The sequence below is a fragment of the Psittacula echo genome (genome assembly GCF_963264785.1).
Source record: "Psittacula echo genome assembly, chromosome: 1".
NCBI lineage: Eukaryota > Metazoa > Chordata > Aves > Psittaciformes > Psittacidae > Psittacula > Psittacula echo.
In genome coordinates this window covers 83,796,915-83,822,609 of record NC_137735.1, presented here as the reverse complement: position 1 = coordinate 83,822,609, position 25,695 = coordinate 83,796,915, and the positions used below count along the sequence as shown (strand labels likewise).

Genomic DNA, 25,695 nt, shown 5'->3' with positions numbered 1-25,695 from the left:
CTACCATTCAGATGTAGAGCAGGTGCCAGCCAGGGAGCCTCTCTCTCTAACACTTGCTAATGGCTCATGAATGCAAGTGCAGGAGCCTGTCTTGGAGAAAAGGAGAGGGTTTACAGGTGGGGTAAGGGCCAGGCAGTGTGGGGATCCCTCTCTCAACCCCTGGCAGATTTGAAACATTGAGCATCCTTTTCCCTAATCCCATTCTTCCCTGTAATTAGACACTTGCCTCACAGGTGATCTGCTCTTATAGGGATTTTCTGGGGCTTAAAAATCCAGATGACACAGATCGGGTACCTGTTACCTGCCTGAAAAGTATGTGTTAACTTGGAAGAGCTTGGCTGGTGAGATGTGTTAGCAGCACTTGCAGACTGGCTGCCCACTTAAGACCTGCACAAGTGTAATTACAGTTATCCACTTGGCACATAATCCTCATTAGTTCTGTTCTGATATTCATTAACAATGGTGAAATACATGCGAGCGGCCTCACATGAGAGATTTGAAAGAAAGCAGGTGCCACAGTACACAGTGAACTCAAGAAAGCCTTCAACACACATGAAACCTCGCTACCACTTCAGTGCCCCATTCAAACTGAAGGCTCTGGCAGAAATGGATTTTGCAGACTTTCCCCCTGGGTGACTTGTAGGAAACTGTCCCCATCAGAATGGGTAAGCAAAGAAGCCTCAGGAAAAAAGAGCTTTTGTTTCATTCCAAAGTTCACTAGTGTATTTGGGGAACAAAATACAAACAGCCTGATCAGAGCATCCTTTTGGAGGAGTGGAGGAGGCGGCTTCTGTTTTGAGGCTACTATGACTTTCGAAACACAGGGCTTGCTTGCTCTTCCCCTCTGGTGGTGGAAAGAGCAGAAAACGTTTGAATACAGCTACATCTATGTCATTTGCTTTTGTTAAGAGGACATCAAACCAAGCCTGTAAGAACAACCACACTATGACTAAAGGGAAGAGAGGAGAATTCTAGCAGAGAGGATGCTTGGAAATTTTTTGCCCATTATGCACAATGCCTCCTTGCTCCCCAGGACTTCACACAACCCTGGCTCCAAGCTGTGCTGCTTGCAACTCTTACCCAGACTATCCCATATTCCAGCTGGTGAGCACTGGTAGGGGATGCTTCTAGAGATGAGTGTGTACAACTACAGCACTCCAGCATCATGTGCATGGCAGGCACGGATAAAGGGTTGGGAAAGAAAGAGCAGACACCTCAAACCCAAGAAATCTGGGTTGGCTTACCGGCCTGCTTCCCACCTGCTTTTTGACATTCAGCTTTCCTCGCTTTTTAGGGAGTACCTTGGGTTTGCGCCATGTCTCCTCTGTTCCAGTCTGCCTTTCCACCGCTAACAAAGGGCCACATCATCCAGTAATTCTCAGGTGATTGTGAGACTGGGTTGTTAATAGGAGGAAGAAGCCTTGTCTCTTTCTCGACCTGCTCCCCTAAAGAGTGGAGAGAAAGGAAAACTGTATTTTAATATGAATGAGGGTCTAATTTTTGTTATTCTTTCTTGAACCCCTTCCTTCCACAAACATGGTCCAGACTGTGAGCTATGACCACTCTACAGGGGGCAGGCTATCTGGAGCCAAGTGCTGGGCAAGTACTGAGGGCTGCAGAGCAGGAGTGTTTTCAGACACATAACCTGAGGAGTGTTCAAATAAAATAAAAATAAATAAAATCGAAAGTAACTGCTTGGGAGAAAGGCCAGACAAGCTCAACAGAATATAACAGAGGGATTTCTATCTGCCTTCCTCAACCACACACATCCCAGACAGAGGAAAACCTCTGTGGGGCAGTGGGTCTCAGGCCATGGTTACTGATTCATTAATACCAAGCCTGCACTCTGCCACCTTGCTGAACCCCTTGATCATGAGCAGAATGACACAGCAACACTCAGTGACACTTCACAGCATTCACCAAACACAGATAACCCATGGTTCAGCTAGCTACTGCAGAACAGAAAAGCACCTAATCTACATAAACCTTGAGACAGCCTCTGCTGCTATGACATTGAGTGTTCACAAATCCTGTAGATGAGGCCCTCAGTGATATGGTTTAGTGGTGGCCTTGGCAGTGCTGGGGTAACAGTTGGACTTGATGATCTTAAAGGTCTTTTCCAACAAAGTTGATTTTATGGTCCTTTCCAACCCTAACTATTCTATGATTCTACTATTCTATGGTTCTATGATTAGCCTGCTGATGAATCTGAGCTTAGCAATGCTTTGAGGAAGCAGCACATAGCATGTCTGACCCAGCGATATGAGCCCCAGAGCTGGATTTAAAGTGTCAGCCAGCCACTGCTTCCCCAGCTCCATTCTATGTAAACCAGTGTGTTTGCATCACTTCAGTGTCCCCCTGCAGGTAGTGACCCTACCGGCATTAATGAGGAATCCCTTGTAGTGGGAACTTTCTGAATGAAAACATCTTCTAGCCACAGCCCTGTATCACCTGTGCTTAGGCCAAGTGGCCAAGACTGCTTTTAGACCTGAGCTTCCAACTTCGCTGCTGAAGGGCTACGGAAAAGGCTTGTTACAGCATATTTCAGGCCAGCGAATGGCTACATCCACTTCCATATACATAATGAGCCAAATTATGCCTATTCACATGGCTAATGCTCCACAGTATTAGGCACAAAATGAACAGAGAGATGCAAAAGAGGGGAGTGGCGACAGCATGAAGGGAGTGGGGGACACAAACTTGTTCCAAAAAAAGCCCAAACTGTAGCTGCTATTTGACCCTGTTGAGAAGAACAGGACTAGACTAGATCTGAACTGTGCTGCTCTCCCAGCAGAAAACAGCTCCAAAAGCAACACAAGTGGATACTTGCATCTTCTCTATGAGTCATTCCCAACAGATATTTTTCAAAGGCTCATCAGCTCTAGACATTCATGGCAGTACATCCAGTTCTCAGGCTTGTGGTGCCACAGGGCCAATGTCCCAGCCCTAGCAGCTGGGAAATCTTTCAGATGTCCACACTGTGCTTGCCATAGCATCCTCTGTGCCTGGATGACTTCTGAATTTACCTTCCCAAGATGTTTGGATATGTATCACTTATTTTAGGGAAAATAACTGGGTTTCTTTACCTAAATAAATTTTGACTTTAGATGGTATGGTTTTACACACTCACAGAAGTCTTGTTCCTCCCACAAGGACACTAAAAAGAATGTTTGATCACCTGATTAAAGGTATGGCTGCAGAGAGGAAGCAAATTATCACTGCTGGAAAGGGATATATGGAAAAGAAGATATTTGGTAGTTAAAGCATAAAAACAAAGTGAATGGAAGACAAGCGGGATGAGAAAATCAAAATATGAACAAAGAGAAAAAATACATAAAGAAAAAGGAGAGGGGAAATTCAATCATTTCCGTGCACACTACAAAGCACATCTGTCTCAGGGTAGTAATCTCATCTATACTTGAAAACTGATCCATATATGAGAAGCGATCCGCATATGAGAACTGATCTATTAATCTTGTAATGAAAACTACAAGCTATGAGCAGTTAGCTCTGCTGCGCTTCCAAACACACGCGCACAGCTCCCCGAAGGAGGAGGATGTGCTGGCGGAGGCGGTGTTACTCCCGCTGTCAAAACGGAATCCCTCTGCCGCGAGTGGGTCGAGGGCAGTGCCTCCTGGAGAGGGCAGTTACCGAGAGCGCGGTATCTGTCCAGAAAATCACCCCGCCAGGCAGAGACAGGCACGGGACGCTTCTGAGGCTGTCATTGCTCGGAGACCACCAAACCGCGAGGGCTTTGGTTTGCAGATGTAGTCACACCCCTCCCCACCCGACCCTGCAACCCTGCGTTTGTCTCTGTGTTCGCAACGGGCTGGGTTATGCGAACTCGGAGAACCCCCGCGGGGAGCACGCGTGTCCCCACGAGGGCAGCACCCCTGACTTCGCGTTCGAAGGGGAATCCCTTCCCGTGCATGCAGCCGCAGGCAGGTGCACTGCTCGAGACCCGCAGCCGCGGGTTGCAAGGGCAGCGGGACCGCCCGGCGCGGCAGGCACCCCTTGGTTCAGGGCGAGAAGTGGGCGCTGGTTCTAAGCTCTGTGTTTCACCCCTCGCTCAATTATAAGCCCTTTCCCCAGCGTCCCTAATCGTCTCTCTGCCTGGATCCTGTCCGGATCCTGAGAAACGAAACGGACGCTAATTAGAAGGTGGTGAAAACTGGGCCCGGCAAGGACCCCTCCAGGCCAGCAGCGCCGCAGCGTTACCTTGCGACTGGCTCAGGGCACCAGCTGGAGCTCGTTCCTCATGAAGATTCAAGAGGGGAAGGCGATATATAGTAATCAAGGGAAGCCCCTCTCTGTCGTCTCAAGCAGCTTAGTAGCTACTTCCCTGCCTTTGTACACGGGTAGGTGGCTGTGTCCTGTTCCCTTGCACCGGGGGAGGTGGGGAATTTGCTTGATGTGTCAGGTACCCTCGTTTGTATGTCTTGCAGGTGGCTTTTCAGGTTTTGTAACTCCCGGGCTGTGAAATCCTCCCAGTAAGTTTTTCATTTCCTTAAAGGAAGTGGTAATAGCTGGGAACGGGAGAAAGCGTTTATCTTCCTGCAGCAGCCTGTAGGCCCTGGCTTTGAATGCTTACCATCTATAAGGCTCTTCTATAGCTGCACTGTTCTTGTTTCATTTGGAATCTGACTGGGTGATTCCCACCTCTTCGTGGTGCATAGAGAAAATGATTTATTTTTTAAAGCTATCATTCAGTTCAAAATAAGAAAAAAAAAAAAAAAAAAAAAAACACAAACACCAGGTAAATAGATGAGAAAAGAAGCTTGGAAAAGGTGAAGTGCTAATTCTCTGTGCCCCTGCAAAACAGGTCTGCCTGTCTCAGCCTTGGGCTGACCGCTGGAGAGGCACTTTGTCTTCCTTTGTGCCCTCTTCCCCGCAGTACAGACACAGCTCTGTAGCACAGTTCCCCCTGCCCCCAGTCTTGCTGGGAGGTGGAGGGTTTATCTGTTTGCAAGTGATGGTCGCGATCTGCAATGCGGACACGCAGAGCCTCTGCATGCCCCGGGGCAGGCTCCGGGTTCCCCTCCATTCTTCGCCTTTGGGTGGGGACAGGTGAGGAGGCGGAGGTGGGTGAAAGAGTGTTAAATGGGGGGGTGGGGGTGTCTGCCAGGCCCTGGCTAGCTCACCAGGTGGTGCTGCTCAGGCCTTTTGGCCCCGAGGGAGAAGTAAGGCTCTTGCTCCCACCCCCGCAGGGAGGGGTGCGCTGGCAGCAGCGGCCTGACCCCCACCGCCGAACTTAGAAGCCAAGTTGGGAAGCGGGGCCCTGGCGTCCAAGCCCTCCCCCACCTCCTGAGCACCCCCAAAGCCCCACCCCTCCAATCAACTGACTTTTAACATGACAATGGCCATGACAATCGCAACGCCAGGATGGGGAGGACATAAAGCATCCCCCCACCCTTGTCTACCTAATGGGGTACTTGCCTGCGGGCTGCCTGCAGTCTGCATTGCTAGCTCGCCGCCTGCTCGGGCAGGACGTCCCGTCCCGATCCAGCCCGGCCATGAGCGCCCACCTGGCCGTGCCGCCCTACCTGCCCTACCCGGGCGCGGTCAGGTATGGGGACTACTATTGGGTCTCCGCAGGAAGCATGGACAGCGTGCCGGCCGAGGAGGCCCCGGCGGCGGGTGCCACCGCTTTCCCCGAGGCTGAGAAGACGCCCAGCCACCCAGGTACGTGGCCCGGCTGGTCCCGGGGAGAGATCCGGCTTCCCTCGGGTGCGGGTTGGTTGTGCCCCTTCTGCCTCGGGAGGCGGGGGGGGGGGAGACGCCGGTGACCCGACGGGGGATGCGAGGGGCGCTGTTCCGCCGGCCGCCCCGCGGGAAGCGGCGGCGGGGACCGGGCGCGGCTGCCAGCAGCTCCTGCGTCCAGACGGGACCAGAGGTGTGAGCACAGCGGGGTCTCGGTGCCGCTGCCGCGGGGGTGCCAGTGCCCACTTTACCACGCTGCTGTGCCTGTGGGGCCCCAGCAGGTCCGCAGGGCATCCTCAGTCTTAAATTCATCCGAGAAGCGGGACTTCAAAGTCTTTGAGCCTTTGCCTGACCGTGCTCACTTTGGTTCTCTTTCCTCCTCAGATGTCTCTCCAGCTTCCTCCAGCTCTGGGACACTCATCCAGTACACTCCCGACTCTGCCACCAGCCCCACTGCAGAGCGACCATCTCCCTGTCCCTCTTCCCAGAAGGTCAAGGGGGAAGGTGAGGGTGTGGTGAAAAAGGCCAAGAGCCGCACAGCTTTCTCCCAGGAGCAGCTGCAAATCCTGCATCAGCGGTTCCAGAGCCAGAAGTACCTCAGCCCCCAGCAGATCCGGGAGCTGGCTGCTGTCCTGGAGCTCACCTACAAGCAGGTGAACGTCTTCCTCTGAGCTGCTGAGTCGCATCCCTGGTGTGAAGTGATCTTGCAAGCAGGGGGGTGGGGGTGGTCGTGCCTTTTTTCCTCTCCTCTTTTCTCAGACTCCAGACGTGAGTTTCCTTTGTGGTCTTGTTTATACCATTGCTTACGTGGGACAGGAGAGGGTGTGAAAATTTAAGACTCAGTCACCCTCTCACACTTGGTTCTAGCATTATCCAGCCACTCTGTTCAGGCGTTTGAAAGTGCCTCTGTGTAGCCTTGCTCTGTATGCAGGTTTCTGTATGGACATGTCTTCATAGAATGGTGAGGGTTGGAATAGACCTTAACATTATCTAGTTCCAACCCCCCTGCCATGGGCAGGGACACCTCACACCAGACCATGTTGCCTATGGCTCTGTCCAACTTGGCCTTGAACACTCCCAGGGATGGAGCATTTATCACTTCTCTGGGCAACCTGTGCCAGTGCCTCACCACCCTCACAGTAAAGAACTTCTTCCTTGTATCTAACCTGAGCCCTAAACTGGTTTAGTTTTAACTCATTGCTCCTTGTGCTATTGCTATTGTCCCTGATGAAGAGTCCCTTTCCAGCATCCTTTTAAGCCCCCTTCAGATACTGGAAGGCTGCTAAGAGGTCTCCACGCAGCCTTCTCTTCTCCAGGCTGAACAGCCCCAGCTTCTTCAGCCTGTCTTCATACGGGAGGTGCTCCAACCCCCTGATCACCCTTGTGGCCCTCCTCTGGTCTTGTTTCAACAGCTCCATGTCCTTCTTACGTTGAGCACACCAGAAGTGCACACAGTGCTCCAAGTGAGGTCTCACGAGAGTGTCTCCGATCATGAAAAGTCAGAAACTTGCACTACTGTGCAAGTTGCCTTTCTTAGTTACAGTGGCATCTGGACCCTCCCTAGATAGAGGGACGTTGACCCACCAGCTGCTGTATCTCACTGAACGAATCACTCACTCCTGCGTCAACATAGGTCTTGGCTCAGCAGTGACATGCTGCTGCAGTAACAAGCTGTGTTTCTGCAGGTGTCTTGACCTGTCTTTAGGTAGGGGTTTTGATGTTATGGAAGATCCCATTGTGATCTGAGGAGTAGGGAGTGTGTTTTCATGTCCCAGCTCTGATTCTGTGGCTACCTGCTGCATACTGCTGGCTGCTAAAATCATGCACAATATTAGAAACCAAGCAGAAACTGGATTTGGTAGAAGGCAAAATATCTTTAGCATGTGTCGTAACCTCTGAGAATGAGTTTCTAATGCCCCATGTCCTTTCCCCATCACTTCTAGGTGAAAACATGGTTTCAGAATCAACGGATGAAATTTAAACGTTGCCAGAAGGAGAGCCAGTGGGTGGAAAAAGGGGTGTATCCACCACAGGTAAGAGCATTCCCCCTTCACATGCTTCCCCACTCTGTGGGGAGAAGCGCTAACTTGAACAGTGCACAGGACTTGACCAAGCCAGTTGCAAAAGGGCTTACAGTGGCATGTATTTGAATCCTGACCTGGCACTGAAAGAGCTTTGTTTCCAGTCCACCTATCTCCCAGCTGAGATAAGATAGAAAACAAAATAGCCAAAGATGGCCAGCAAGGCCATGGTCTTTTTCTCACTGTCATGGTACTCCCAGACATGTTGACTTGGAGAATACTAACCTAAGGTCTTGTCATCTCTGCTATTAAGTCTATAGTGAGGACAGTGAGTATGGAAAAGACACTATGGAATGGCTTCGGAGGGAGCGGGAGAGAAAGTTGGACCTATTGAAAAGAATGAGCACATTTGGTGTGGTGCTCTGCATTACTGACCAGCCTTCTCTGTCTCTCCTAGAACGGGTTTCATCAGGCTGCCTACCTGGATATAACCCCCACATTTCACCAGGGCTTTCCTGTCAGTGCCAGCAGAAACATTCAGGCTGTGACCAACATGCACCAAGCTTACAGCAGTGGCCAGACTTATGGGAGTGGGCAGAGCTTGTACTCGTTTATGGCTGTGGAGGATGAGGGGTTCTTTGGAAAAGCTGGAACAAGCTGCAATACCCAGCAAGCCATGGGTTTCTTAAGCCAGCAGATGAACTTATATCACAGCTGTCCTGCGGATGTGGATTATGTCAGTCTGGAGTCAGAAGACACCTACAGCTTCCAGAGCACTGCTGACAATATCACACCATTCTCGAGCTCTCCTGCACAGCATCAGTTCCAGGCCCCTTGGCATCCCCTGGGGACCCAGGGTGGTTATGAATCTTAGATCTAAGTACTTTTTTTTAACTCCATTCTGTTTTCTCTGGGATTTCTAGGGTCTTGACTCAGGGATCCAGTTTCTATTCCTTTCTCTTGCCCCTCCTCTCCTCCTGTTTTAACCATTGATGGAACTCAGCACCCTGCTGCCTTGGGTTAGTTTTCTGTTTAAAGGCTCCTGTTCATAGCCAACCCTTGGCCAAGTGTGTTTCATGTATGGATAGATGAAACTTAATTCATGGAGGGGAATGTGCAATATCAGAGCCAGGAGCAGCAGAGATGGTAGGACTGTTTGCTGTCCAATCTCACCTTCCTCTGCTGCCTCTTTAGCAGGCAATCTCTGACCCTTGCCCTTAGTGTCTTGCAGCTGAGCTTTGCTAAAGAAAACACTGTACTTAAGCATATTTCTGCTAGAAACACCTAGTTGTAGCCCTCAAGTTCTGCTGTCTTGCCTGTTTCTGTTGCTACCTAAGTCAGCTAACTGCTAATAGGTTCTTCATATGCATCTGTTCCTCCCTCATCAAAAGCCTACACGAGATCATCTGATTTCAGATTATTTGATCCAGTTGCTTCCAGCAGCTCCTCCTGGGGGGGTCAGCATCTGCCTATGCCTTGCCCGCTGCCCTCCTGTGTACATGGAGCAGTTCAGAGGAGAGGGAGGAAGTGGAGTAGAGTATTGCCCGTACCTCACATCAAAACTTTGGTTTCCAAAGCTGCTGACTTACTTGTGCCTGCCAGGACATTTAGGATGGCTGTCTCTGTGACTGTCCCCACCTAGTTTAGATCTTGCCCTTCTGCATGTCTCTGCTGAGAGGCTGTTGGTTTGTCCCTGCCTGCAAATTCGTGGTGAGAACAGTCTACTTATCTGCACAAGATAGTCCCCGAGCACTTCATAAACAGAGCACCACTACAGTGCAGATTTCTCTGGGTAGGGGAAGGCAGCTGGTAAAGGACTCTGTGTTGTCTTATCTCAGGTTTAAGAGTATAAGCTAGTAGGATTTTTGTCCCTTCCCCAGGGCTTATTTGATCTCTTCTGTATTGTCCTGCTGAAGAGGGCACTGGCTGCCTCATCTGGCACAAGGACTCAAGCTCTGGGGGAGGTGAGAAGTCTAGAGAAACTTAGTTAGACAAAATGAAGAAGATGCCAATTAAAACTTCCAGGTTTGTTGTTAAAAGTAACTGAACCATCCTTTTCAGTATGGAGAAACCGTGAGGCAGCTCCAGACTATGAAAAACTGACTTTTTTTCACAAGATGTAGAATTTCAGCATCTGTTCTGCCACTGCCCAGGAACACAAAATAAACAATAGTAAACAGGATGGTTAAAGCATAAGTATTTCCATGATAGACTTTGGGGTTTTGTGATTAGTGCACAATTTTTACTGCAGCCCTGGTGTCAAATGTCTGCACACACAAAGGTCGTGTGTTGTAGTTAAACTCTCACTGCAAAGAATAACTTTGTTGTTTCAGAATTGTTTTAGAGTGTATTCTCTTGCAGTGATCTCAAGCATGTTTTATGTTATGTGCATGTTGTCTTTTATTACGTTGTTTCCGATTAATGTTCGTACAAACTTGTTTGAGTTGAAAATAAATTACTTTATTTTAATGTTGAAACTGTGTGGCCAGCTTGCATTGGAACAGCCTGCTAGGAGAATGGTTGCTCTGCACAGGTTAGACAAGGAGTCCTGAGGAAAGGAAGAAAAAAGCAACAGGACTGTGTTTCTGAAAGAACTACAATCAAGCAACGGTTCAGAAGGGTCAGGTCACAGAATTCTGTCAGCCAACATGCAGGTGTGCTGCCTAATGCAAGGGGGTGCTCCAGGGGTAGGTATCTGGACTGCTTTCACTAAAAGAGAACTTATGGAAGTATGAGGGTAGGAGCACAAAAAAGTGCCTCTGAGTTTTGTGGCCGCCTGCTGCTGTTCCAGGAGGTTGTGATCAGCAGTCTGGAATCCTGCCTTGCTGAGGCTGCAGCGCTCTTGGGGTTCTTGTGCTAACCCCAAGTGACAGCAAAAGTTTGTGTGTAAGTAGCTGAATCCTACCTCCAGCATTGAAACAAAACTGTACTGATTTCCCTAGGACTGCATTTTTCTCTTAGCAGCTGCATGCAACATTTAAGGGATATTTAAACATGTGAGATGCATGAGGAATCATGCATAAGGGACTTGCCTTATACCTTAGTTTGAACACCTATGCAGCTTGCATGCAGCCAAGGTGCTGCAAGTATTCATGGGTAGCACTATCAAGGGAGAAAGGCAGCTGTCTGTTCAATAGATGGTGCTACTACTACTGTATCAGCAGAACCAAGTTACAGCCATAGTTTAAACTAGCAAAATTGATGTGTTTGGGTTTAATCCCAGGTTCCTTAAGCTATAGTATATCACCAAAGCTTTCCGTCTGGTTGAAATGGGCAGTTCAATAAATATTCCTACTAAGCACAATTAGCTAAACTGGCAGCTGACTGCTAAGGGTCTAACAGCCGCACATCCTTTGCTGAAGAAAACCTGCTCCTGTGGGTGCCAAAGCCCGCTTTTCTTTTGCAATACTGTAATGCTCTGCTTCCAAGTTTGAGGTGGAGTATGTGCAGGAAGTAGAAGGAGTGGAGGCCTGAGCCTGTAGTTCTGGAAGAAAGGCTGAGTTGTCCATGTGTGGGCTGCTAACCTTCAACAGCAGAAAAAGGTAAATCTGGCCTGTAACAGAGGGAGATGTCAGGTTCACAGGATTTCCTGTATTGCAGAGCAGAGATTCTTTCTCATCCTGACATGAGATACATGTCCCAGTGTGAGTTAGGATGAATTCTGGGTAATGATCCAGTAGTAGTGTTAATTTCAACAATTCCACTGAAAAACCAAAGCTGAACCCTACATCCATAACACTTCTATAGCCCATGAGCTAGATGTTCATTTCCACCACTCTAGGCAGATATTGTTGCTAAAATATCAACAATAGCCCTGGGGCTGTGGTTTGTGTTACTACATATACCATGGGAGCTTCCTGCAGAAATGAAATGTTCCTTCATGCGTGCGCTATTCCCCTGGTTGTTCAGCCTGGGTTGCGTGCAGATTTGTCAAGCACACATCGTTGGAGGGAACGTGCAGAGTGGCTGCTGTTGGAATTTTGGCAGGTGGGCTGAAAAGGACTGCTGATAGCTCAGTAAGAGTTCCTAGAAGTCGTGGAATTAAGCAGGACTCTGCCTTTCTACGATACTGAAGGTCTGTTACCTTGACACGCCTTGAGCCACATTACTACGTGGAACAGCTGCACAAGTTACTGCAGAACTACTACTACCAAAACTGGTGGAGATGCAACTAATCCCACCAGACTCATATTTCCAAAAGGCCTTATATCAATTACACTGAGGAAGTAAGTGCATGTGAGCAAAAGCCCTTTCTGCTTGGTTACATTCCATCTCCGTGAGGACCGCTGCTTGTGATTGAGCTGTGCAACAATGATCTCTGCATGCTGCGAACACAATTTGCATTGCCAGCAAATCTTTTTTAGGATCAAGCTGTAAGCTCATATGGAGCTCTTTATATGTATTGTAGCTTGTGGGAATACACTGCACTTTATATAATTTTATTTTATATGCACTCATGATATCTCTGTAGTGTCGACACTCCAATTTGTCAACACTGCAGATGTAGCTCCAGTGGTGCAGAGAATCACACCCAAACAGAAGAAATAAGATCTAATACGGACTATGTAGACCAGAGTTTGTTCTCTAGTCTACTGGGTTCCAGCTTTTGCTGTCCCATAGGCAAAATACCAATTAGTGGAGTGGTGCAAGCAACCTCATTCCTAGCTCTCACGTTAACATAGCCTGCAGCAATGTAATACAAGCTACAGGTTTCTTCTGAGTGACCCATGAGCAAGAGCTCACAGCCCCAGCTGTCTTTCCAGTGCAGATAAGAGGCATGATGTTTGCTTTAATAGATTTTTCCCTACAGGCATGTGTAAACGTTGTATTTAGCTATCTAATTACACTGCGTGACTCAAATGCTGAACTAACAGGGTTTCAGAAATTTTCAGTAAAGCATTGCCATACATCTCTTGCTTGGCCCATCATCAGAGGCCAACAGCACGTTGTCTGATACTGAGAAGGCAAGAAGCATGAAGGACCCAAAATCATAGCTCTGGTCTTAGACCAAAAGCAAAAAAACCCCAAGGTTTTCTTTTCCAGTGAGAGCATGTTATCTTCATGGTGTCCAGAGTTTTGAAGAGCATCCTCAGGTCATATGTGTGAATCTATTTTACAATCAGGCTAAAATTAATTTCTCTAAAATTAATTTTTAGTTAATTTTTTAATTCTAAAATTAATTTTTAATGGAGGTCCATCTGCTCACACACAGGATGTGTCTCTGGCAGATGAGCAGTGTCTGAATCACTAAATCTTTTACAAATTACAACATAAATTACAACAACAAATTACTTGAGTGAGCCCCAAGATCCCTCCAAGTCATTGCTTAGATAGTAGGGAAAGACCAGAAGAGAAAGCAAGTCCCCAGTGTTCCACATCTGGCTGGCTGTGGCTGAGGGACTGCTGTAACAGGAGCTGCATTCCTGCTCTTTTTACACAGGGCATTGGGAATGTGGCTCCTGATACAGCAGACGTCAATGAACTACCTTCCTGGAAATGGCTTACTTGCCTGCTGGAATTGCTTCAGGCTTTCAGTCTCCTGATCAACCTATGGCAGTACGCTCTAGCTTTGAATGATGGCCTCTGAAAAATGTTGTGGGTCTCTAGAGGAAACTGCAAGATACGGTGGTGTTTGTTGGCAATATAAGGTGATCACAACTGTTGCCCTTATAGACCGCGTCTTTCTGCAAGCCAGTCATAGAGACTTCACACCAGGAAGTCTCTCCCTGCCTGTCCTAAAGCATCCCTGAAACAACAGGGCATGACGTGAGACTCCTTTTCCAGACAATTATCAGAGAGAAGTCACAAGCTCAACTTTTTTACCTACAGGAGCCTTTGATGGGGTGGCATGGAAAGGTTTCAGATGATATCCAGATTAGTAGCAGCACTGTTGGCTCCAAAGTTGCTGAAAAAACTCCTCTCCTGTTCATGTGAGATCCCTGATGATTCCTGCTTCCACCTTCATGTGTTAACCAGCACCTTTTCAGTCAAGTTAACTTAATCGATCCCCACCTCTCTGATGATGCAGTGGTTGCAAAAAGTGTCTTCCGCAGGCTTACACGCTCTCTGGATGTAGGACAAGGGGACAGGAAGAACTGTGCTGTAAAATGGGTCTCCAAAATGATATGACTTCCTTATTTTTCCCCAAATCATGCTGGCCATGCAGTTTACAGTACAGCTCTAGAAGCAGTGCAGCTGAACAACTACAGGGTTGTGAGGGAGTAGGGGTGGGAAAAAACAGCTGTGAGGCACAGGGACATAAATCAGCTTTGCCAATAGAAGACCATGTCTCTTAATACTCCAGTCACAGACATCAATTGCTTTCATTTTATGCTCATTTTTTTAATCATGACAGCTACTTCATTGCATTAGATAAAGTCATTGCCATCATCAGAGTAATAGAAAACCTGTTACTCAGGGAACTGGGTCCCTGTTGATACACACATCTGTTCAGGTACTTAGGCACATACATGTTATTAAGCTGGGAAATGATGGTACCTCTATGTTTTAGCCGGTCCCAGTCTAAAATGTTGCTTGTTAGGGAAAATTCTTAAGGTGAGTCGTAGTTACTCTTCTGGTCCTTCGACTTTAGCTATCTGGTATTGCCAAGTCATGAAGCTGATCCACTAATAACACAGAAAAATCTGTCTCTAGTTTTAGAGTCAAAACAGGAATAACAACGGCATACGGTTGCTATGGCCATTTATGCTCCATCAGGACCTCATATTGCAATGCTATATTACATATATTATTACAGTGGGGAAAAAAAGATACAAAAAAATATATATAATCAGTCTTTAAAATATTTTATTGTTTGCCAAATTGAATGCACTGTTAGATTTTCTCGAGGGGAGGCACAGAAAGATACAAACTACAACAAAGGGCTTATTTATAATTTTGATGCTTATAAGATCATCTTACCAGCCTTTGTGCAAGCTGATTGTCACATCTCCCTTCACTAGACACTTCATCAGCCCTACACCTTGTGGCTGACCACAGAAATGGTGGTCTAATCATCAGATGCTTGGTGTGTGACAACAACTTCTCCAATTTCAGTGAATGATATGTGACCAGCACTTCTCCATACAGTCCATGATTTCATGTGTTATGTATACACAACTGTATGGTGATATGTACAAAGGAGATCCCCAAAGGAATCTGTGCCTCCTCTTCAGACAAGTTACAAGATCCATAACTTAGAAGATCCAGGGCATTATCTAGGTAGCCAGATTTCGAGTCTTGCTATAAGGTTGTCTGGGCCAATAAAGAAGAGTGTGTGTGTGCATGTGTAAGGACATATGAATGAAGAGCTGTATCTACATATATGGGCAAACAAGTATCTACATGTCTGTGTGTTTGTGCACGCTTGCAGGCACATATTTGGATGCCCAAACAGGTTCTAGCTGCATGATGCCTCAGAGTTGAAGAGCACATGAATAACAAAGGGAGAGATGAGAATAAGATCTGATTCACAGCTGCCCCAAGTACCCCACATCCACAGTGCTTAGGAATGATAGAGATGGTGGCCAGCAGTGGTTGGGAAAGGAGCCCCCACTGCGGCAGAGTGGTGAAAGTTACAGCTGTCACCCGTCTTTGTGCCTGGATATTCCACACTGCCAGGACAGCTGTGGTAAAAGTCTACTTTGTGCTGGGCAATGAAGCTGGGCAGTGTCTGCTGGACGCTGCATGTGCCCCCACCTTTGCCAAAGACTCCTCCATCCTCATTGGTCACAATTGTGTAAGCGTTCTGCCCTGCTCCATAGTGCTGATGGGGGGGAGGCATGGTTTGCATGTTGCTGGCTGCGGTGATTGGGTAGCCCTGGTGGAATTTGGGGTGCATGTCCAGGTAAGTACTTGGCTGGAAGGCACTCTGAAAGGGAAAGGCAGTGAGTCAGAATACATAGCTTCTCCACTGTGACAACAGCTTCTCTACAGAATAAATAGCCTGGCAGGTACTAGGGCTCTGTTCCTTTACATTTCATGTCCTCTTGGTTGGCAGCAATAGCATGGGAGGGCAAGAAGAACCATATCCATCCCCATAGCTCAGGAGTGGTTACACAGTTGTGTGTATATATAGACACACGCACACACACATATATACATGTGAGGAAAACAGCTTTTTCTCTGGAAGAATTTCAGTGACATAGTCAGCCTATTGCTAGGCTACCTACAGAACATGGAGCTGTGCCAAGCCTGTGCCTCTGCGCTGAACAAATGAGAAGGCAGGGTACGTTCATACTTTCATGCTTTAGTCACCACAGTCATTGAGGAAATATATCACAGGACTTATCTGGCTAGACAGAAGGCCATGCTGAGCCATATGCTATGTTCTTACCTGCGTGAGGCACTGAGCCCGTTCAGTCCACAGGCTATGCTTCTGGCACCTTTTCAGCTTCATCCTCCGGTTCTGGAACCAAGTCTTTACCTGGGTGGGGAAGGGAGAGCAGGGAAAAGAAAACATCAGCAAAGGAGAGGGAAGAGCAAATGTTATCTCATTCACAAGCAGGAAGACCCAGGGGAAGAGTGACCAGATGGCATAGATATATAGGCAGCAGCAGATAAAGGCCTGAAGAGCTCCCTGGGGTTGCTGCCAACGGGGATGTCTGTCTAGCAGCCTCAGCAGGTGGCTAGTGCATCTGCATAGTGGGAGGAGGGGACAGCATTCCATCCACAGAACAGTTATAGCTGTGACAAACTGACTCATTTCAATCATGGGGATGAATGACTGGTGCAAATTAGACCCACGCGGGTCTCTACAAGCCCCCTGCACTTCAAGCAAGCTTCTAAGACACTGTCTCTGTATGCTTGTGAGCAGAAAAGGGAGAGGCTTGCTCCCTGTACCCAGCAGTTCCCAAATTCAAAGCTCCTTGTTGCGGTGAATTCCAGAGCCATTTCCCCCCAGGGCTGTGTCTGCACCCGGAAAGAAGCCTTTGTGAGGATGTGGATTGAAGGAAAGACCAGATTGTCTCACCAGTCTCAAGTTCCTGCTCAGTGTGTGCATGTGTATGCGTGCACCTACAATGCATATATAACTTGTTCTAGTCCCAGAGCATCCAGGCTGTCGTGCCCAAACCTGATGCCCAAATTCCAGGCAGACTTTTTACTTGTAACTGCAAGCATTTGTACCCCCATTGCCAGCCCCCTCTGCTTTAAGAAGGCATCATTTGAGCCAGCACCAGTTCACTACATACATACATATACATATACTACATATACATACATACATATACTACATACTACATACATACACCACATACATACTCCATTTGCCTGGAGATCAGCAAAGACCCTGAAGAGTTGAAATATATAATCTTAGCAGTACCCATATGGAGAGGGGAGTGGATGTCAAGCCATCAGAAAGTGCTGAGTATGGGACATTTTTAGATACTGGGCAAGGTCAGCCCTAGGAAACGTTAGCAATAGCTTTCAGCATGTTGCAGCCCTGGGATTCAGAGAACTGATGCATGCCAGGGTTTCTGTGACGTTCACCAGTGCAAGGAAAAAAGCCTGTGAACTGCTGTCAAGGCCAGGGTAGAGGCTGTTTGTGGCAAACAACATATTCATCACTGTGTTTGCAATTCTATTACAAGTGTTGGCAACAGCACCCTTAACTGACCCCTCACTGGGCAGGCCCCAATGAGGTGACAGTGACTCTCCTGCCTCAAGAAGTGCTTCTGATCGCTGGACATGAATAAGCAGTGGAGCAACCGTTAGCTGCAAGCTTTGCCTGTATTCTCAGTTGGGGACTTATCTTCCCATCCTGTCACTGCCTCATGTGACCATTCAGCTGCTCTGTGACAGATATACCATGGGTCAAAGACTCTATGTTCACCTGCTTGTAGGTGAGCCCCAGGGCAGCAGCCAGCTCCCGGATCTGCTGAGGGCTGAGGTACTTCTGGCTCTGGAACCTCTGGTGCAGGGTGTGCAGCTGCTCCTTGGAGAAAGCTGTGCGTTTCTTGGCCTTCCTCACCCCGTCATCCGTGCCATCTTCTCTGCCCTTCTGAGGCTTATCCGTAGGCTGTGGGGACGAGGATGCTGAATGTGGACTGGTGGCTGAATCTGGTGTGAATTGGCTGAAATTCCCAGAACTGGATGAAGCTGGGGATACTTCTACAAATAAAAAGACAGTGGGAAAAAACATGCAAGACATAATGCACAGCTGTATGGGTATGAGCATGCTCACTGCCTGCTGAAGACCTCCTTGCCTACCATACAGGGGCTTTCCTGAAGCAAAAGCTTCTGTCACCCTCCTTCTTTCATGGATCTGTGAGCACAAACAAGCCCACTGATAGTGAGCAACTTCCCAGCTCAGCCCTCCAGGATGCCTGTGGCTCCCTTTTGCCACCTGGAAAAGTCAGGGCAGGGAGGGGAGAATGGTAAACATTGACTCCCAGCGTTATTATCCTCCAAAAGGCCCCGGTAATATTTCAGTCTCATTGTGGTCGAAGACCCCTGGTCATGATTGCAGGCACAGCTCTGGGTTGGTGACTGGGCTCCCTGAAACCTCCTGCCCAGCAATCTCAAGGCAGTTGATAGACAGTGGCAAGGCAACTTCCAGCCATGGTGTATGGTGAGCCAGAGCAGTCATTTCTTACAGTGGCAGGTGGCAGGCGGAGAGCATCAGCCAGGCCTTGGATATTGGCTCACTCTTGTTTTCCTGTGGCACCCACCACAGACCGTGCCACTGTTGGAAATGCATGTATAGGTGGGGGGACCCATTTGGCTGAGGGGGGCTTCTGGAAGACAAGAATGAAGGAGAAAAATTTGAAATGGAAATGGGGAGGGAGGGAAGAATGGTAGATGTGTGGGACAAGCACGAAGAGCCAGTAACCCTGTACCAGGGACACTGGGGACAGAATTCAAGAGTGCAGAGGAACGTGTCCAAGCCCTTTCTCATTTGTGCCAGTGCATGTCTTAAGGGGGTCTCAGCTGGGGACAAAGTTGAGATAAAGATCTAAAGGAAAAACTTCCTAAACAGTCTGGGCTACTAGTTCAGACAAAAGCTGCTGAGATGCAAAGGCATTCGGGGTGCCTGAATAGGAAAATGCTGACAGGAGACATTACCCCAGCACATTTCTGTCAGGTGCCTGGCTGCTGGGGTTTGTGGGAGGCTGAGACCTTCTCAGGCTAGCCCTGACTGAAGGGATGTGATGCTAGTCTCTTCCCTTCCCCATAAGTGCAGTGGCAAATCTGTCCACCCTTCCTCCCTCCCTCCAGCTACTCCTCTGCAAACCCTTCTGCATGGTCCATCCTTTCTCCTCCTACCGGCATTTCTGGAGGGGAGGGTGTGCAGTAAATGGGGCAGTGCCATTTTTAGTACGCACCTTCTGACTACTAAGTTCAACCAATAGCTTCCAATATCCTTCCTAGTCACCCTGAAACCCACAAAAGCACACCCTCCCCAAATGTATGTCTAATGCAAAGTACTGATGCCCTCCTGAGGAATGAGCTCCTTGTCCACCATATCAAACCCTTCCTTCTGTTGGAAGCTGAGATGCTGCTAAGCAATCACTCATAAGCCTAGAGGCCCTTTCTGGGCCTCAGAAAGGCAGCCGTGTCTGCAGTATCTCTTCTGAGCGTATCACCCTCCAGAGGGAAGCACACCTCTCTTTGTGGTGCCTGCCTCTCTAGGGTTGCCTGCTCTCATAGGCTTGCTTTTGGCTATTTCCTATCCCCAGGAGATGAGAACCACCCATGGCACAGGCTGTGTGAAGATGCAGATGTGCAGTGGGGCAGGTTTCTGGTGCTGAGGAGCAGGGCCATGAGGGTTACAAAATGAAAGGAGAAAGTGGCTGTCAGCAGAAGAGGTGCGGGGACCTGAGGTGTTATGTGCATGGGGGGAGACTGCAGAACCTGAGAAGAACATCTGTGTCCTCGATGCACGGAGAGCTAAAACTTCGTGTGGGACCACAAGATGGTTGGCTCCTGCAGGCTGTGCAGTAAAAACCTTATAGGCAGGAAATGAGCATGAATGTGAGCTTGGAAAACAGAAAAGTCTTATGTTAGACAGGAACCACAGCAAGATGTCATAGAGCTAAAGCTCCCACATATTCCTGCTTGGCCTGTCCTCCCAAAACCCCACATAATTTACAATCTGCAGCTTGAGCACAAGACAAATGTGCTCTCCCTCTCCTGTGAGAAGAGAGTGAAGGGAAGAGGAAACAAGAAACACAAACAGCAGTACAACAGACATAAACATGAAAACCTAAGGCAGCCCCACACCCGCAAACCTTTGACATCAGTAGGCCTATGCTTCCATGACTGTGCTTGCCCAGGGGGGTTGTGGAGTCTCCTACGTTGGAGATATTCAAGGCCCGGCTGGACAAGTTCCTGTGTGATGTACTCTAGGTTACCCTAGTCTTGCAGGGGGGTTGGACTAGATGATCTTTTGAGGCCCCTTCCAACCCTCGGGATTCTGTGATACTGTGAGAGGCACCAGGGAAGAGCGTTCAAAGACGGATTTCACGTCTATAAACCAGGCCCACTGGGGGCACAAGTGGGGCACAGTCCGCCTGCACCCTTTGCGGAGCAGGCAGCATGCAGAGAACATCAGCCCTTCTCCGAACTGCGTGGCAAGTAGCCATATGCCAAGTAGACATTAGCCACTCTGCCAGAGCCCGTAGCTCTATACCGTCTGACAGCTTAAAACCAGCTCTCCAAAAGCTTGCTCTCCTCCCACCCAGTAACCTTACATGAGTGTTACCCTGCTGAATATACAATGGGGCTGTGCAAAGACCTGCTTTCATCAGCCATTCAGTGAGTGGCAGGGGAATGGCAGGAACAGAAAATGCCGCTGCAGTGGGACCTGGGAGTCTTTTGCAGAGATGGAAAGGCAAGGCAGCAAGAACACAGAAAGGGAAATAGAGAGGGGAATATAGCAAACTAAAAAAAGCAGAGAGTAACAATGCTGGATTTAAAGGGAGCAGATTTCCCGGCACAGCAGTTCACTGGGCTCAAGTTTACTGAGCACATGAAGGGTGTGAGGAGTTTGTAAGAGGATAAGGGATGACACTAGCGGAATTACCTTCAGGAGTTGTTTCTCTCCATAGCACACATGACAGCATTTGACTAAAAGGAGGTCTTGACATTCTCACCCCGAGAACTGAGGTTTCATCAGACCATGTTGTCACACTGCCCTCCAGCCTGCAGCACAGACCTGGCAGTGCCTGAACTCTTGCAGGCTCTGCTGAGGGTTAGGAAACGGGATCACAGTCCCCATGGAAAGGTGGTGCGACTTGCCCAAGGTCACCCGTCCTCCTTGCCCACGACATCGAGCTCTGCCCCGCTCACACATCAGGAAACCAAGGCAAAGAGAGAGAAAACTTTTCTCAAGGTCGTTAAGCAAAGCGGCTGAGCTGGGACCACAGGTACCCCGGGGATCGGCTCCCGCTCTCAGCCGAAATGCCTTACCTGCCGTCTGCCTCTTCCCTCCTGCCTCCGGAGACTGACCGGCGCCCACGGCTTCCCCGGGCCCAGCCGAAGTGGGGCCATGTCCTGCCTCCCCCGCCGAGTTCCAGTAGAAGTCCAGGTACCCCATGCCAGTCCCGCCGGGGTAAGCCTGGTAGGGGGGCAGAGCCAAGTGTGCACACATGGGCGGCAGATGAAGGGGTGGTTCCCCCACCTTCTAATAGATGTCACCTTCACTCAGGGGGGGAGCAGGGCTCACCAGCAAGTTGAGGTAGCCCCGCAGTGTGGACAGGCAGTTACCTTTATAGCTGCCTATACCCTGCCTGGGACTGCAATATTCACCACCGTCTGCTCCTCGAGGCTCTTTGTCATGTTAAAAGAGCCTGATGGTTGGGGTGGGGACAGAGCAGGGTGGAGGGGCGAGAGAAAGCCACACATGGCATCAGAGCTAAAATATGTCCCCTCTGGATTCTTCCCATTCTGCAGGTTCCTCAGTCACACCTGAGCAGGGGCCCGATCCACAGCCCCAGGGAGCCTCCTCCAGCTTGCCTCTTTGGGCTCAGCTCAAATTGTCCCGTCACAAAATGATCCCTTGAGTGCAGATGTCCATGTAGAAGCTGTTCACTGCATTGGGAGAATACATACCAATCTCCAGCACATAGGAGTGGACAGCAGGTAGATGTGGTGCTGAGCGCCTCAGTACCATGCTGGGCTAACTCAAGGCCCGGGTGCAGGTTACAGGGTCCTGAGACCTTTCCTTTGTGGCTTGTGTCACATTGACGCCTTCACAAGAGCCACACGTACATGCACACACCCTCCCTGCCTGGCAGCACTTTCCACACTCTTGGTGCAAATGTCAGAGATGGAGCAAGGTGGGGAAACCAGTAAGTAAAGATCAGAGCTGGGGGCTAGAAGGTACACTTTGGGGGTTGGTTTTTGTTTTGGTTTGGGTTTTGGTTGGTTGGGGTTTTGTGGGTTCTTGTTGTTTTGGTTTGTTTTGGTTTTTTTAACTGGAAAGGAATTTCCTTCACCCAGGCATTTCAGGATGCCAGATGACAATGTGGCTGGCCCATCTTCCACGTGTCTGTGCCAGAGCAAACCCAGAAACACTGGGCGAGACACATCCAGCACCACATCTCATGTGGCAGAGCAGGCTCGGGAATCTCAGCTGGCTGGTGTACAGAGGGACAATCAGCAAAGGCATTCTCATTATGGAGATAGGAAAAGATTTCGTGCAGGTAAGGTCCACTGCTAACAGATTTGCTCTGCCATGGCCTCTCAAAGGCACATCCTTTCATCTGTGTAGTCTTGGCTGGGGCTTTTGCCAGGCTGTTGCAGGCTGGTTGAAATAAAGATGAAGAGTTTCCTTCAAGGCAGGGCTGGCTGATGTTTGCTGACATGGGCCACCAAAGGGGGACAGGCACCTGCAGAGGTTCTTCATTAAAAAACTAGAGGTGAGTGAGCCACAGCATGTAACTCTTCTCTATGTCTACAAACTGCAGGGACTGACATCTCTCTGCACAAGAAATGCAGTTTTAAATATGAAATTAACCTGGAAAACTAAAGCAGAAAAGGGGTTTTGAGCACATTTACCTCAATAGAATTCTGAGAATATTGTGAATAAGACAGTTACTCTACAACAGCCTCTACATGATGGTTTTGGCTCATACCTCACTTCTGAATCATTCCAGGTTTCAGAGCTGCAGTACCACAAGAGCTCAGAGCTCTGGCACCAGTGTTGGTGTTCAAGTTGTCATGGCTTTAGGTGCTGTTAGAAAATGAAAACAAGACAGCAGTCCTGGGGGATACCAGCATATCTTCTAAGACTGTTTCATATGGAGAGTTGGCAGAAAACATGTCATGGGGTGCTGGCATGGGTGGCAGTAGGTATCTGTACTTGCTGGGAGTCCCGGTGACTGAGCACTTCACACTTGATCTCCCTGATTTCAGCTACTTCTGAAGGTGTCTGGGGTCCTTCTTGCAAAGTGCCTAGAGGCCACAATAAACCAGCACAGTCACCTGCATTACAAAGTCCCTCTGGGCAGAAGCCAGGGAGGAGGATGGTGCTGCCCTTGGGACCAGAACCACCCGCTCAACTGGACCAGTGAGTGGGGCAGCAATAGAGGGAGTCACCTTCTCGGGGAAGGAGGGGGATCAACAGGCAAAGGAGCTGAAGGGACCCCAGGGCCTCATGCTCCGTGGTTTCAGAGCAGCACCACACTGCAGGGAGCAGCTTATCTGCCCCGCACTGCACGTGATGCAATCTGTGGTGCAGGCAGCAGCTCCGGAAAACCAGCACTGCAGGCAGCGGGCAGATGCGGCTTGGCGTCAGACTGAACCAGGCTGTGGGTGGTTTGATACTGTGTTATTCCAGGCTGGGCCTAGTACTCGTTATTGTCTCACAAAAAGCATACATGAAAGCTCTTCTCAGCTTACAGGGTTTAAGTATCTTAAACAGCCTTTATCTGCTGTTCTACACCATGAAGATGAAAGCATACTCCAATAAAAAAAGGGTAAACTCTTCACAGTCATGTTAGTAACATGATCTTTCATCAAAAGCTAAGTCATTTGCATTCTCAGAAATAGCACTGAACTCGGCAATGATCACAGCAATGAAAACAGTAGCCTGCAGATGACCAGGTTTCCTCCATAAAGGCAGTGAGGCAGGAAGACTAGTCATTAGAGAGACCAGGAAGAAAAAGTCCTCATTCTCCATCCCAATGCCCACTATGACGTGGTTGTAGTTCATGCTGACCTGCCCAAAATGGCCACAAAGTAGTGAACATAGTGCAACTGACAGGGTAAATCAAATTACATGAAAGGCACTAAAGGCTTAAAAAACAGCCTTGAAAACTGCTCTGGGATGGTGGACATCAGTCAGAAGATGCTCAAGCAGAGCAGATGGTGGTGAACATGGAAATGGTTTCTGTAATGGTTTCTGTAACTATGTTGTTTCATTGGCACAGTCCGTATGGTTGCGACAACCTGATTTTCTTATAACAAGCCCTGCCTAGCCACGTTTGGTCACTGACCCAATGTCTTCTACACCTTCCCTAAGTGACCCTCAGCAAAATCATCCTTCCAGGCAACAGCTTTTGATTTGTTTTGGTTTTCATGGGGTTTTTTGTTTTGTTCGTTTCTTATTTCTGGATTTAGGAAATAAATTACCTTTCAGATCTCTTCATTTGTCAGTTGCTGCTGTTGCCTCCTAAAACAGCAATCAGAAAGGGTCAAATGGGAAAGGTCAGCTCTGGATAATGACACTGGACAGACCTGACTTTGAGATGCCTGCGTTCTGGCAAAGTGTCCCATGACAGCTAACACACTAATGAGGCTTGACGTATACAATGTGGATATAACAGAGCAAGAAATGAAAGTTAAAGCTGACAGCAGCCTGAATAGACTTAGATGTTCAGTCACAGCTTGAGCCCTTGTGGCTCACCTCTTCTTGGTGTAGCTCTGCCCAGCAGCCTCTTCGGTGAAGACAGATCTGATGCCACCAACTGAAGTATCGCTACACCTGCATTTGTTTGGGTGGCAGACCTGTGGCAACAGTTTAGAAGTCCTTATTGCTACCACTGTACCAGGAAAACACCAAGTTTCTTGGAGGCTTGGCCTCAGAAGATCCCTCTCAGCGGGTGGTGGGGAGTACCCCTCCCCAGAGGAACCTGCACTGTGGACTCAGCACCCAGCACTCCTCTGGAAGCTTTCTGGGCCATACAGGCTGTCTCTGTGACCGGTAATACTGGTGAACAAGCATTTTTCCCCTGCCAGAGTTGTATTAAAAAAATCAAAAATATGCTTTTCAGTCCTTGAACTTGCTGAACGTGATTTTGGTTAAGCATTCAAAGACAGTTAATGCAGTTGTTTAAAGAAAAGGGCTTTGACAGTATTATTTTATAGTATTTCTGCTTTATTAAATGCCTTAAGGCTTGAAATGACCTGCTTTGTTTCAACATTTTCAGGGACAATTGTGATTGACATTGATAGTAATTGCTTAATCTAAAGACATTTTTAAAGGCCAGAAAGTAGAAAAGGAATACAGTTTGAATGATACGAAGTGAAGTAGCTAAAACATTGTAACATTCCCACTCTGTTCCCCTTTTAACGGCTTGGTTTAGCGTGTCAATTCTTTAATTTTACTTTGATATGAATTTACTTCTCTTACAGCAGCATATTTTTCTCCAAAGACTTTCCTTTTCTGGTGATTGATCATCTTCTACATTTTCTTTGCTTTGTGTGAAACTGTGCTGTAATCTAGTCAGATCCATGTATATTCCTGCTCGCACAATGGCCTTTTCCTCCTTGCAAATACTGTTAATGAGTCTGTACCAGGAAAGTTTTTCCCTCCCACAACACATATGGTCTTTCTGTAGAGAGGATAGGTGGTGGAAAAGAAAATATATGTTAAAAAATCATAAACATGCCGCTGTTTTGGGTTTCTTTTTGCTGTTGATTGTTCGGGGGTTTCTAGCTGGATCGTGCTAGGCTGAAAAATGCTGAAAGGAGTAAAATATGTTCCCAGTTCCCAGTGAGGGAATATAACTGAATTTCAACTGGGTGATCA

General features: G+C 48.3%; 3 protein-coding genes across 3 annotated transcripts in view; 1 reads left to right on the top strand and 2 right to left on the bottom strand.

The window, feature by feature from the left end:
- LOC308232985 (uncharacterized protein) overlaps nucleotides 1-5,515 on the bottom strand; it is a gene marked incomplete at both ends in the record, with an annotated part of 35,431 nt that extends 29,916 nt beyond the window's left edge. The window contains 2 exons of the mRNA XM_080639431.1: nucleotides 3,532-3,634; nucleotides 5,437-5,515. Of these exons, the coding sequence (XP_080495557.1) occupies nucleotides 3,532-3,634; nucleotides 5,437-5,515 (182 nt within the window). The remainder of the gene's footprint in view (nucleotides 1-3,531; nucleotides 3,635-5,436) is intronic.
- On the top strand, nucleotides 5,514-8,595 carry LOC308231475 (homeobox protein NANOG-like; the record flags this gene model as incomplete). Its single annotated transcript, XM_080636952.1, has 4 exons — nucleotides 5,514-5,682; nucleotides 6,085-6,353; nucleotides 7,644-7,733; nucleotides 8,179-8,595. The coding sequence occupies 4 exons, from the start codon at nucleotides 5,514-5,516 to the stop codon at nucleotides 8,593-8,595; spliced, it is 945 nt and encodes a 314-aa protein (XP_080493078.1).
- Nucleotides 8,596-15,225: 6,630 nt separating this feature from the next.
- Nucleotides 15,226-21,312, bottom strand: LOC308231482 (homeobox protein NANOG-like; the record flags this gene model as incomplete). Its single annotated transcript, XM_080636965.1, has 4 exons — nucleotides 15,226-15,591; nucleotides 16,057-16,146; nucleotides 17,554-17,831; nucleotides 21,132-21,312. The coding sequence occupies 4 exons, from the start codon at nucleotides 21,310-21,312 to the stop codon at nucleotides 15,226-15,228; spliced, it is 915 nt and encodes a 304-aa protein (XP_080493091.1).
- Nucleotides 21,313-25,695: the final 4,383 nt, after the last annotated feature.